Raw genomic sequence first — 14,693 nt, 5'->3', positions numbered from 1 at the left:
CACCAGACATTTTTCTGGACCCCTGCGTCGAGAGCCTCCTGCTCTCGGGGGTCTGAAACAATGCAGATCCTGGGACGAGGTGCCAAGCCTCCCCCCCCCCCCCCAGGATGAGCAGGGTCCACAAAGGGGAAGCTTCAAAGGCTTGCCACCTTTGTGAGCCTCCCCAGACCTTCTACTTCCAGCAACTGGCCCCCACCGGTTCTGACCTCCACTTTGGGTGGGAGAATCTGCGGAAAAACTAAGTGAGGAAGAGAGGTGTGCCTACCTTTCCCAACCCCACCCCTCAGGTGGGGGAGGTGAGGTGAAGCACAACTCTCAGTCCCCGCAATCTTGCGGATGGGGGATCCAGCCAACCAGAGTGAGGCATACGCCCCCTCCCACCGGAGGGTAGCATATTTAGGGACCCATTGGTCCCAACCTTCCAGGTACCTGTAACGCACTTAAATCTAGTATTTAGGGGCACCCCGAACCTTGCTTCCTCAGACAAGAAACCAGACGAAGAAGAGAAGAAGATGGACCGAACAGCCATGCCAAAGCTAACAAATGGAGGACGCCCACTGACTTGGCCCCAGCCCTACCGGCCTGTCCCCGCCGCAAACCTGCAGAGGCGAAACTCTGGTGTGTCCTGCAGCCAGCAACCTCAAAAACCCCGAGGACCCCTGAGGACCTGCCCTGACAAAGTAAAGACTATTGTTTCCGTGAACACCAGACTTGTTCAAATCCAAACAGACTCCAGCTCCGGAAGGATCCGCTAGTCTGGACCACTTTGCACCCTACGCCTCCGACCCGAATTCGAGTGGCCCAAAACCAAGAGGAGGTCTCCCTCATGATCCAGACCCAAGAACCAGTGATCCCTTACCTGCCTCAAGCCTCCAGCCGACGCCTGCAGCCTAAATCCGGAATGTTCCCTCAACTGCGACCAGTAGCTGGTAAGATGATCTGACTCCAAAAGACACCCCTGCACCTGAGGTCCCACGGCCTTGGGGGGCCCAACCAACAGTGTCTAACCAGCCCCCAGCATCCCTACTTACCTCACCACATGGTGGTTGCACCCTGAAGACCTTCGTCCCTTGCCTGCAGTGTGTTTGCCAACCGGAGGTTCCCCATTGAAAGCTGCAGGGCGCCCGACGCCAAAACAGCACTCTACACCCGGTTGCCCCATTGCCGCTGAGGGTACACCTTTGGTGCTGGCTTGAACCCCCATTTGCACTGAGCTCAGGTTCAGGAGCTTTGCTCCCACAACCCAGTGGCTTGCTCGTAATAACATTGGGCCTCAGCACTCTGCACCCGGCCGCTCTAGTGCCGCTGAGGGTCTAACAAGAGTGCATCCTTGACCCTTGGGGACCCCTGAGTCTTCCCCAGAATACCACCTCCCACAACCGAACACTTACCTTTGAACCTATAACCCTATTTTTCCCATAGGATAACATTGACTGTTTTTCTGTGAAAAGTTTCTAAGTGCGGAGTTGGGAAATCTATGAAACCCTTTAAAACAATAACTAAATAACAAAAACGCTTTTACTTACCTGTTTACCGGAAATGTCCCGGTTCAGTATCCAGGTATACTGCTCTATGTAAGGAAAGTAATCTGTAAGTAATCTACTTGACATTCTACTAAAAAGCCAATACAAAGTACATGTACAGTTTTTCCAAAGCATTGCATTACTAGTAGCTCTACTGTAATCAAATCAAAGTACTTATACAATTGCAAGACAAACTGTTTGCAAACTGCATTTCTACTGCTCACAATATGAAATTTTATTGCATGATTTGTTAAAACAGTTTGCAAACACAGCAAATAAAAATGTTGCAGTAATTAAATTTGATAAAAGAGCCCTGGTTCCTGTAGATAAAAGTACCCAACATCCCAACTTGTAAAACTCTCTTGTAAGTGCAATGTCCATAAATACTGTAAAGTATTTATTGCTTACCTGTGCCGGGCTTGCTTGGTTCTAGAAAATGAAATAACTAAAATAATATTTTCATACAAAACCAAATTGGTCAGTCTTTAAGTGTGTGACAATCATTTGCTGATTGAGTGTGTACAACAAATGCTTAAAACTACCCTCTGATAAAGCCTTACTGCTCGCCCACACTACCACAAATAGAGAGTAAGGTGCTATCTACTTTTACCTTTGCCTACCTTTGGGGTTCCACTGGTCTCTGTGCACACTATACCTCACTTTGGTATAGTATATACAGAGCCAGCTTCCTACAGTGGCCTCACAGATGGTGTTCTGGTAGTAGGTGTCTTTGGACTTGTAGTCGAGGGGGGATATGATGCTGAGTTTGCTCTCTGCCTGGATCCCTTGAAAAGAATTGAGTTTCTGCTGCGGGTCTCACAGATAGTGTTATAGTAATAGGTGGCTTTGGACTTTTTAGTCACCAGCGGACATGGTGCTGAGTTTGCACACTGCCTGGATTACTTGAAGAGAGCTGTGTTTCTGCTGAGGGCCTCAGGGAAGGTGTTATAGTAGGAGGTGGCTTTGGACTTGTAGTCGAAAGTGGATATGAGTCTGAGCTTACAGCTCCAGGTGTACTTTATTCATTCATTGTGTTATTCTCTCATGGGAGCTCCACATGTCCTTCATTTAATCATTGTGTAGTTCCCCAATGGGAGCCATGAATGTGCTTTGTTCATTCATTGTGTAGTTCCCTAATGGGAGCTCTACGTGTACTTCATTCATTCATTGTGCGGTTCCCGAATGGGAGCCCTGTGTGTGCTTTATTCATTCATTGTGTAGTTTCCTTGTGGGAGCTCTGTGTATGCTTTATTCATCCATTGTGCGGTTCCCGAATGGGAGCCCTGTGTGTGCTTTATTCATTCATTGTGTAGTTTCCTTGTGGGAGCCATGCGTGTGCTTTATTCATCCATTGTGCGGTTCCCGAATGGGAGCCCTGTGTGTGCTTTATTCATTCATTGTGTAGTTTCCTTGTGGGAGCTCTACTTGTGCTTTATTCATTTATTGTGCAGTTCCCTAATGGGAGCTCTACGTGTGATTTAGTCATTCATTGTGTAGTTCTTTAATGGGAGCTCTACGTGTGCTTTATTTATTTATTTTGCTGTTCCCGAATGGGAGCCCTGTGTGTGGATTTCTCTCTTTCTGCTTTTCTCCCTCTATCCTATGAGCTGACCGACCAGCTTCTTTGAGGTGTCAAATCAGGCTCCCCACTTGAACCCTGCTCCCCCAAACGGATGAAGTTGGGAGGGGATGTCATTATTCCCCACCTTACAGCACCTCTCAATCAGGCCCTTTCCTCTGGATGCTACCCTCAAAGCTGGAAAACTGCGATTGTTAAGCCTCTGCTGAAGAAATCCAACTTAGACTTCTCTGAATTGAAAAATTATCAACCTCTTTCTTTACTACCTGTTCCTCCCAAGATCCCGGAGAAACATTTAAATGCCCAGCTGATGGCTTATTTGGAACAACAGCATCTGCTGCCCATTTCCCAGTATGGATTTAGGAGTAACCATGGGACCGAGACTGCACTCCTAACAGCTGTCAACAACATTCGTACCATGGTTGATGCTGGGCAGGCTGCCGTGCTGGTGCTGTTGGACCTATCCGTGGCCTCCGATACCATCTCTCCCATCAGGAGGATTGACCGCCAACAGGAAATTGGGGTTACAGACCTAGCTTTGAAGCTTCTGTCATCTTTCCTGATGGATAGGTCACAGACAGTGGTGGAGACCAATCCTACTCTGGCCCCATAGCCACCTTGTGTGGGGTTGCGCATGGCTCTTCCTTGAGCCCTACCTTGATTAATAGATCCTTTCCAAAGCAAAACTTTCCTGGCATCTCGTCCCTTTCTGGTGGTACGGACCCCGTTGCCTGCTCCCGTAGCCCTGCTGCTCCAAGCTGTCCCAATCTCCCGCCGCCGCGTCAACACCTATCGCGGCCGCGGTGGGGAGACGGGACTACACGCCCCAGCAGCCCGAGCGAGCCAAACCCAGCTGAGCCCTAATTGGACGCCAGGAGGCGCTTAAAGCAACGACGCTGCTTCGATAGAGCGGGATCCTTTCCAAAGCAAAACTTACCTGGCATCTCGTCCCTTTCTGGTGGTACGGACCCCGTTGCCTGCTCCCGTAGCCCTGCTGCTCCAAGCTGTCCCGATCTCCCGCCGCCGCGTCAACACCTATCGCGGCCGCGGTGGGGAGACGGAACTACACGCCCCAGCAGCCCGAGCGAGCCAAACCCAGCTGAGCCCTAATTGCGTGCCAGGAGGCGCTCAAAGCAATGACGCTGCTCCCGCGTCGCGGGATCGCGCGCGGGTAGCGCCGGGAGAAGCCCGGGACAAGGGCGGGACCATCTGTGGCCGTCCGGGGCCAGACGAGGCCGGGCTGGGCCACTCCTCCAACGTAAGTGCTTCGGTTTCGACAAGACGCCTTTTCCTAAATCATGCCATATTGATTTGCTCCTGTAACCCTGCGGTACCGCACTTTGTATCAACAAGAAGGCTGGTTTATGAGGACGTCTGTGGACGGCAGAGACTGAGACTGTGTCCCGTATTAACCTTTGTATACCACCTTGTGACAGTCCGGTTTAGGAGGGGGCTGGAGGAGGCTGTAAGTAGTCACACCAACAAGGGACATTGATTTGTCGAGTCCAGGTACATAAAACATACCGTTGTTGTAGTTATTTTTGTTACTCATAGGCAGTTGTTTATTGGCGGCCGTATAAAACACCGGGTTGGCCAAAAAATGTCGAAAGTAAAACATGCTGCAGGGTCGACTACCATGGATAACTATTTGGTTAAATTAGTGGACAAGATCAATTTAGAACGTAGAAAGTCATTGGGGTGTGTGGAGTCTTCTATTACCCCCCCCCCCCACATTTCTTCCGCCCCTGCGCCTTTGGCAAACTCTCATAAGACTATTATTGATCCCATAGACCCGGATATTTCTATTTTGGCGGTGGACCAGGACCAAGACCTAGTTCAATGTGATAGTCCTACATTGGGGGTTGTTACTGATTCTGAATTAAGTCTGGTTGATCATATTGTTTCTCCATTGCCAAGTCCTATGGTAACAAGAGTACAGCGTGCCCCACGGGCTTGTAAGAATATTACAAAAAAAGTTCAAGCCAAGCGGGGGAAGAGCCGCTCAGATAAGAAAGTTATTCAACCTCCACCTAGTCTGGAGGGAATTTCTAATGTTGACCCGGTGCCTATCCCGGCCTCTATTGATGGAGCATTATTTGACCTTTTGATTAGCACCATCGAATCTAAGTTTGATTTGTTAGTTAAACCTCTATTAAACAAATTGAATAAGGTCAATGCAGAGGTTGTTAGATTAGGAGGTTTGTTAGAATCATTCATGAACCTCAACATTGCCGACCATGTTAAGGACAAGGTAGTAAGTGGCCCTAATCCTAAGAATATAACTGAGATTCCTACGGTGGCTATGTCTCATACTTCTTTGCCACCTCCTGGGGATTTCTGTGAGAAGGGACCTATGGGGTCTATAGGTCATAATCTTACTTCTAATGTAGTTCTGGGGAACCAGGCAACACTAAGCTCGGGGCCGCCCAAATTCAGTGTTACCAGTCAGCCAGATTTACCTCCGGATTGCGCTCCTTATGTGGCAGTTCTGGTTAATGTTCCCCCGGTCAGGGAGAGTGGTTACAACAATTCATACAGTGAATCGCATGCCTCTTTGAAAAATAAGACAGTTGACTGGCTCCATAGAGAGTGTGGATTTCCAGTAGCCCTAGCTGATGAAATCATATGTACTAGAAGAGTCAATTGGATAGGTAGCTCGCGTAAGAATTTTGTTGGAGACTGCATAGTGGCTAACTTTAGAAACCCTCATCTTGCCTCTATGGTATTGAGAAAGGGTAGCCTAACCAGCCAAAACAGCCAAGGAATTTATCTCCGCCCCCTTGGTTATTTCTATAGGCATTTGAGTAATAAGTTAGTTAAAGATTGTGGGAGGGTGGGGACAAGGGACACAAATTTGCACACTACCTTTAACGTGGCAACATCCAATAGATTTTATCCCCTGAGTAGTTTGGATACTAATGATTGACAGGGTATTGATAAGGCGATTATAAGGGTAGAGGCCGTCCCCATAGAAATTCCGGGAGGTATGGATAATTTAGTGGTAGATGATGCAGAGGGAATAGGAGCCAATAATAGTCCTGAGGTTGATATCATGAAGGGCAACAGATGTTTTGAAGGTCCGGGTCTGGATTTAGTTGATGGAGATGGTTCTCCATTAATGACTAGTGATTCGGCTAATCATTGTGGCCTTACCCCCCTGTGCTTAACGCACATTCAAAACTCTAATCCCCAGGTATGTTCCATTGGTAGTTGGAACGTAGCAGGTTTTTCCTCAAAGGTTGCCTGCCTGGGTTGGTTGGAATTTATTAATCTTTTTAATATTATGGTGCCGATCACGATCCGGTAAAAAATATCCCCGTGCGACTCGTATCCGGTCTTTTTACCGTACGAATCGTACAAGTGCCGTACGAACTGGCAATCACGATTCGCATGGTAAAAAGTCCATACGAACCGCATTGGGAATCATTCCCCACACGTCCTCGGGTCAGAAAATGTGTCCGACACGTCCTCGTACGATTTACCGTACAAACGTGAAAGGTGAAGTCCGACCGAGGAATCACGATCCATCCCGTGCGTCCGAATGTACAACCGTATGGTGAAAAGACCGTCCGCACCGAACTCCCATAACAACCATGGAGACGTCCAAACAGGTGCCCGGTACGTGCCGTACCCCCCCCAGCCCCCGTAGGTACGCGCCGACCCCCCCAGCCCCCGTAGGTACGCGCCGACCCCCCCTGTGTGTACACCCGTGTACGTGTCGAACCCCCCCGTGTACGTTCGAGTCGTACCCCCCCGTGTACGTTCGAGTCGTACCCCCCCATGTACGTTCGAGTCGAACCCCCCGTGTACGTTCGAGTCGTACCCCCACCCGTGTATGTACGGTGCGTACCCCCCCGTGTACGTTCGAGTCGTACCCCCCGTGTACGTTCGAGTCGTACCCCCCCGTGTACGTTCGAGTCGTACCCCCCCGTGTACGTTCGAGTCGTACCCCCCGTGTACGTTCGAGTCGTACCCCCCCGTGTACGTTCGAGTCGTACCCCCCCCGTGTACGTTAGAGTCGTAGCGCTGGGTGTACGCACCGTACATACACGGGTGGGGGTACGACTCGAACGTACACGGGGGGGTTCGACTCGAACGTACACGGGGGGTACGACTCGAACGTACACGGGGGGGTACGACTCGAACGTACACGGGGGGTACGACTCGAACGTACACGGGGGGGTACGCACCGTACATACACGGGTGGGGGTACGACTCGAACGTACATGGGGGGTACGACTCGAACGTACACGGGGGGTACGACTCGAACGTACACGGGGGGGGTACGACTCGAATGTACACGGGGGGGTACGACTCGAACGTACACGGGGGGTACGACTCGAACGTACACGGGGGGTACGACTCGAACGTACACGGGGGTACGACTCGAACGTACACGGGGGGGGTACGACTCGAACGTACACGGGGGATACGACTCGAACGTACACGGGGGGGTACGCACCGTACACGGGTGTACACACAGGGGGGGTCGGCACGTACCTACGGGGGCTGGGGGGGGTACGGTGCGTACCGGGCCACCTACTCTGGTCGATTCGCGCCGTACTTCGCTTTTGCGGCACTTTTTGGGTGCCGTGAAAATATTGCCGCCCGGACTGCTGTCGGTTCGAATCGTAATTCCTGGGTCGTGAAACGCTGCCTGAAAGCGTCCCGACGTCACGTCGCAGCATTCCCGGATCACATTCGTATGTATATTTTCGTCGGTCGGTGTTTTTTACGATTCGTACGGAAATGGTGTTTCCGTGCGAATCGTAATTCCATGTTTGTAATGTTTTACGACCGGGTACGAGTCGGACGGGGAATTCGCTCCAACCGACGGTTCGTACGCGGTTTTTACCGGATCGTAATCGGCACCCAAATGTTTTCAAGAGACCTGGTGTCTGGATCAACCAAACTTCAATGGGTATGTTTCCGACAATTTACCAGCTGTGGCATCTCCTTCAGGTAGGGCAAAAGGAGGGCTTTTGGTCTTGATTTCAGTGGATGTCCCCATTGTGGTTAAAAAATATATAACGGTTGGGGTCCACTCCCAGATCTTATGGCTTTACCAGGAGCATGGGAGAAATGTTCTTTTAATAAATTTTTATAATAACATCTTTGATAATACCAGGCATCAGGTTGTGTTAGCACTAGAGACTGCCCTGGCTGATATTTTAATGGAGTATGATATCGTTTTTGACTATATTTGGGTGGGAGACTTTAATACTGCTGCTTGTCCACATTCCTTTCACAGGGTATGCGGCTATAATGATAGTTCAGGAGCGGAAGTTCCCCACTTTCCACATGATAAATATGGAGAAGCTTTGAATAAAATCCTAACCACTTATGATATGGAAATCCTGATCAATGCTAAAGATGATTGTGGAAATACTATCCCCACTTTTAGAGGAAGGAATGCAAATACTGTAATTGATTTTATTTGCATATCCGCCAGCCTTAGCCCTTGGTGCTTATTACCTGTGGTCGTTGATAATGCGTTAAGCGACCACAATTGCATCACCATTGAGATGTTTTTGTGGAAGGGGAAACAGGGATCTAATACACATACCATTGTTGACATTGAACCGTATCGATCGAGCGGTCCCAGGATTAGATGGAAAGGGGAAAAAGCGGAGACTGTGTCAAACTCCATTGTTGCGAGTTGTCTGGTAGAAATTAGTGCCATTTTAGAAAGCCAGGAGGTTACAGACCAAGTTGTGCATAATTTTATGAAAATTAATCATTTTATAGATAATAAATTTACGAAACATGGTAAGGCTAAGGCATCCAAACATAAAGGGTGGTTCGACCATGTTAGTACCTTTGCATTGAAGGGGCTCAAAGATGCCTTACGAGCCAAGCCTAGGGATAACAGCAAGATTAGAGAACTGAGAGTCATTTATCAGACAGCTGTTAAGAAAAGGAAGGCAGAATTAAGGGAAGAAGCATGGGACAAACTCGATCAGGTGGCAGCCACAGCCGATTCTTCCTTATTTTGGGAAACTGTTAATTGTCCGTTCTTAAAGGACGACAAGATGCCAGAACTAACGGCTAATGTAAGTGAAGAGAACTGGGTCTCCCACTTTTGTGAGATCTTTGATTCTGCTAACCAGAAGGATGGTCAGATAGAAGTCTGGCCTATTTTACCTTTGAATATCTCCTTAGCCGAAGTACGGGGAAGCATCAGTATGAGTAACGGGGGGAAGGCCCAGGGCCCCGATGGGGTGCCTATTGACCTATATAAATTAGCCCCCGATTTGTGGGGCCCACTGCTGACTAAAGTTTTTAATGCGGCAGTTTGTACTAGGGTCCCACCTACTTGGGAGGAATCCCTTATTGTCCCGATGTACAAGAAGGGTGACAGGGGTGATGCGAAGAATTATCGCCCAATTTCCCTTCTTGACTCCTCGGTAAAAATAATGAGCAGGGTGCTTTTGGTTAGGTTAGAAGAGTGGGCTGACTCTAATAATATCTTGGCCAATTGTCAGTATGGTTTTAGGAAGGGTCGAGGGACTATTGAGCAGTGTCTCAACCTCGACCTCCTAATAGGGAAGTATACAAGGGCAAAAAAGGTCACCTTTTTCTCTGCTTTGCAGATTTGAGCAGTGCCTTCGATATGGTGGACCACAGTATTTTATGGGCCAAGTTGCTGGAAATGGGGGCACCAGAGGGTATCATCTACTTCTTGGCACGATTATATTCTAACCTCAGCACCAGTGTTCGATATGGCCCCGGGGGGGAATGCACACACAAGTTTAAGATAGGGCGGGGTATTCGACAAGGGTGTGTGCTTGCACCACTCCTTTTTACCCTCTTTATAAACGAAGTCGATTCGGTTCTAAAAACAGTGGAGGCAGATGCCCCGATTATTAATGATTTTAAAGTCCCGGTTTTACTCTATGCAGATGATGCTGTAATTTTATCTAGGACGCCAATAGGCCTACAACGCCTGATGGATAAGTTCTCTGGGTTCATCCGTGATAGGAAATTATTGATTAACAAATCTAAAACCCACATCTTGGAATGTGGTTTGGGTTCAAAAAAATCCAATTCCTATTTCATTGATGGACTTAAAGTACAAACGGTTAATTCTTTCAATTATCTTGGTATTAATTTTACTAAGAATGGCTGTTGGTCTACTGAGATTGTTTATGTCCGGGCTAAGATGGCTAAATGTGCTAACGGGGTGTTCAAATTCGCTAGTAAAATTGGGGATAAGCGGGTCAAAGATATGCTAACAATCTACCAAATGAGATGTCTCTCGATTGCTTTATATGGAGCTGGAGTCTGGGGCCATTACTCCGCCCTAAGTCTCCAAGTAGAAGAAAATCTTTTCTTAAAGAGACTTTTGTGCCTACCGGTATCCGCCTCTAATGAATTGATGCATAGAGAGCTTGGGATACAACACCTTTCACATAACCTTACTTTAAGACCCCTAATGTTATGGCGTACGGTTTGGTCCAAGGAAGAGACTTCTTTAAATAGAGCAATCATTAGTGATTGTCTTCAATTGGATGACCATTTGAAGATTCCCTGGATCAAATTTGTAGTCAACAATTTTTTAATGATTTATGGATTGGACATTAGAAAGGATATGCACATTGCTTCTAGTCTGTCCAAGGGGGAGATGAAACTCATTTTTATGAGCCATATATCTGTTGAACGGGCGAGGCTGGGGGGACATTTCCCTACAAGTATGGTTTATGAAAGGTACTGTGAGACTGTAGGATACCAACCATATTTGAGCTACGTCAATAGAGTTTCTCATCGCTTTGTATTGACTAGATTACGGTTAGGGATCATGCACCATTTGGTGGCCTTCCCCATTATTAAAAAACACCCAATTGGCCCTTGCCCCTGTGACCATGAATCTGCACAGAGTACTATGCACCTTTTATTGTTTTGTAAATTTTATGGTAGTCTTCGTTCTGTCTTCCTAAAGCCTATCTTCTTAAAATATGGTACACGTAATGTTTATGATTCTATGAAGTTGTTTTTTAATCCCAATCCTGATGTCTGTTTTTTTACTGCAACCTTTCTCCTTCAAGTGATCAAAGTTAGGAATAGCATGATTTTTTAATGGTCTTTTAAAAATTTAAATTGATTTGTATTTATGATAATTGAACTATTTGATTTCTTATATGATGTATATATGCATGTGCTTTTATGGACTTTGTGTTAAGCTCCGAATAAAGCTTTATGAAATGAAATGAAAATGATTAATATATATGCCTCCCCACTGGCTAAAATGATTAGATCTTTTGAGCTGCAGGCTTTATCCTACACTGATGGAACACAGGTAATCGTGTCTATCACAAAGGATATAGACGCCTCCACCGCAAATTTTAACAATTCCAGGCCGTGGCCACCTAGATGGTAACTAACTACCTGTGCCTGAATGGGGACAAAACCGAGGTTTTGATCTTTGGTAGTCAACAAGTTATTTGGACCGATTCTTGGTGGCCAGTAACGCTTGGGCAATGTCCCAGCCCTACTGACTCTGCAAGGATCTTAGTGTCCCAGTTGACAACAGTTAGTTCATTAATCTTCAGGTCAATAAGACAGATTCATCCTGTTTTTGGGTTATTAGGACCCTTTGAAAGGTATTTCTGTTTATTTCTCTCTGCGCGTAAACAAGCGGCTGTAGCACTTATTATGTCCAGGAATCTGCACTGACTCCCGGTTGCCAAACGAATTGTTTTTAAGGCCTAATGCATTGTTCATAAGCACTTCACAGCTCAGGCCCTGAGGGAGTTAGGCATCTCTTTCAACGGTATGTTCCCACTAGACAGTTGAGTTCTGCTGGCAAAAACCTGTTGGTTATTCCCAGGTTTTGGAGGACAAGATGGGGAGGGATAGCCTTTGCTGTGGCGGCATCTAAGCTTTGGAACACTCTCCCTCAATCCATCTCTTGCCTGGAAGCCCATTTTCCTTTCGGAAAGTCCTTGAAGACCTGGCTTTTTGCCTCGTAATGTCCTTTTAGTATAGGGATGATGCTCTCACCCCCTGTAGACTAATCACTTTAGCGCTTTGACGCCCTCAGTCATTAGTTCACGCTTTATAAGTTGTCCAATTAATCAACTGTGTAGTTCCCTAATGGGAGCCCTACGTGTATTTTATTCATTCATTGTGTAGTTCCCTAATGGGAGCCCTACGTGTATTTTATTCATTCATTGTGTAGTTCCCTAATGGGAGCCATGCGTGTGCTTTATTCATTCATTGTGTAGTTCCTTAATGGAAGCCATGTGTGTGCTTCATTCATTCACTCTCTAGTTCCCTTGTGGGAGCTGTACGTGTTCTTTATTCATTCATCGTGTAGTTTCCTTGTGGGAGCCCTGCGTGTACTTTATTCATTCATTGTGTAGTTCCATAATGGGAGCTCTTAGTATGCGTTGTTTCGTTCATTCCGTAGTTCCCTAATAGGAGCTCTATGTATGCTTTAGTCTTTCGGGGCCGGATGTAGGTAAATGTGAAATACCGATTTCTTAATAGCGAATTTTACCAATTCGGTATTAAGAAATCGGTATTTCCTATGTAGGTAAAGATTCGGTAAAAAATGCTGAATCCTTAATATTCCTTATTACCGAATCGGTAATTGAGATTCGGTAATAAGGAATACCTACCCATTCATTCCTATGGGCTTGGAGGACCATAGGAATGAATGTGAAGACATTCACTATTAGCGATTCGGTAATACCGGGAGGTATTTCAAGGATACCAGGGTGAAATGTGCATGTGTGCACATGTGGCGCACATACATGCCCTAAGGGCATGAATGTGTGCCACATGGCACTCTTAAAAAAGCAAAAAAGTGCTTTTTTAAAGGAAATCGGTAATTAACACCATCTTGAAGTTGGTGGTAATTACCGATTTCTTAAGGCCCAAAAGCACTCTTTAATGTACTTCCTACAAGAGCAATAAGGAATCGGTATTACTTACCTACAATAGGAATGGCTAAATACCGGTCGGTAACGCTGAAATTTACTGAATTTCAGAGTTACCGACTGGTATTTAGCCACCTACATCTGGCCCTCATTGTGTAGTTCCGCTGTGGGAGCTCTGTGTATTCATCCATTGCGTGGTTCCTTAAAAGGAAGTCTACATTTGCTTTATTCATTCTGGGCCCGATTCACACAACTAACTTAAGACAAAATCCTAAACTTACTACCATTTTGGTATTCAAAGAAGACACTTACTCATTTTGGTATTCACAGAAGGCACTTACTCATTTCGGGATTCACAGAAGTTAGGACTCCTAACTTTAGGACTCCTAAATGCCTTCTGTGAATACCGAAAGCCTTAAAATTAGGATTTTTCTCAGTTTAGTAGTAGTAAAGTTAGGAGTCCTAACTTTAGGACTCCTAAACTGAGAAAAATCCTAATTTTAAGACTTTCAGTATTCACAGAAGGCATTTAGGAGTCCTAAAGTTAGGACTCCTAACTTCTGTGAATACCGAAGTGAGTAAATGTCTTCTGTGAATACCAAAATGAGTAAGTGCCTTCTGTGAATACGAAAATGGTAGTAAGTTTAGGATTTTGTCTTACGTTAGTTCTGTGAATCGGGCCCTCGATGTGTAGTTCTTTAATGGGAGCTCCACGTGTGCTTTTTTTCATTCATTGTGTTATTGTCTCATGGGAGCCCTGCGTGTACTTTATTCATTCATTGTGTAGTTCACTAATGGGAGCTCCTGGTGATTGTTATTCATTCATTCTGTTGTTCCCGATGTGAGTTGTGATTGTGCCGTATTCATTCATTCATTCTGTAGCTCCCTGCTGGCAGTTACAGATGTGGCGTATTCATTCATTGTTTTCTTCCCTACTGAGAGTTCTTCGGTGCTGAATAATTAGTAAATAATCAGTCAATATTTATTTCTTGTGGGGTTTGCTTTTCAGACCTAGTGTCACTCCTTCAGCAATCTTCATAGTTTCTCGACCAAACAAATAATTAAAAGCATTTCCCCAGCCTGGAGTCTTCCAGGCGCTATTTCTGTTTCCGCTGTGGGGCTCGAGGGGTCAGGGGTAGGTGTGATCATCTCCCTGATGCCCTCGGGGACAGGGGCAGTTCAGGCCTTTCACTGTTAGTAAAACCCTCCCCTCATTAACAGTAAATATCTTCTGAAGATGAAAGACACCTGTGAAGAGAGCTTTGCGCTGCGTGACCCCTGCACTGACCCCGTGACGCTCACGGCTGCTCTTTCTTCCGCAGACTTGAAGGATGTTACATGTGGGATGAGGAGAGTCCATCTGAGCCCAGGGTCTTCAAGGAGAAGCCGGAGCCAGACATGTCTGCGCTGTGTGCGGCGCTGAGGGATCCGCGGTGCCGCCTGCGGGAGCTCAGGTGAGTCGAGTCTTTCTTCCTCATGCACCTGGGGAGGCGGGAGGAGGCGGGGGGAGGTTACGTCATTCCCACCGAGACCATGTTAGGTTCAGACGTGGGGGCTCCTCTTACGGGCTTCTGCTTTCAGCAGCAGTTATAGGATACAGTGAGGTGCACCTGTCTGCTCCTGTTGTAGTGAGATGGCTCAGTGAGCAAAGGCACCTATCCCAGGGGTCTGTCTGCACCTTTCAGTCACTGGTTCTTATTCTAGTGCGAT

The 14,693-nt window shown here is 46.8% G+C and overlaps 1 protein-coding gene across 4 annotated transcripts in view; it reads left to right on the top strand.

Annotated features, from left to right (window-relative positions):
• The window catches only part of LOC146822410 (NACHT, LRR and PYD domains-containing protein 12-like), a 683,437-nt gene that overhangs the window by 347,307 nt on the left and 321,437 nt on the right, over nt 1-14,693 (top strand). For all 4 annotated transcript variants that reach the window (XM_085613496.1, XM_085613493.1, XM_085613495.1 and 1 more), the window contains exon 5: nt 14,306-14,437. In XM_085613496.1, the coding sequence (XP_085469622.1) occupies nt 14,306-14,437 (132 nt within the window). The remainder of the gene's footprint in view (nt 1-14,305; nt 14,438-14,693) is intronic.

The sequence above is a fragment of the Triturus cristatus genome, chromosome 6 (genome assembly GCF_964204655.1).
Source record: "Triturus cristatus chromosome 6, aTriCri1.1, whole genome shotgun sequence".
NCBI classification, from domain to species: Eukaryota; Metazoa; Chordata; class Amphibia; order Caudata; family Salamandridae; genus Triturus; species Triturus cristatus.
The sequence above is the reverse complement of the archived record's forward strand: the minus strand, read 5'-3'. Positions and strand labels throughout refer to the sequence as shown.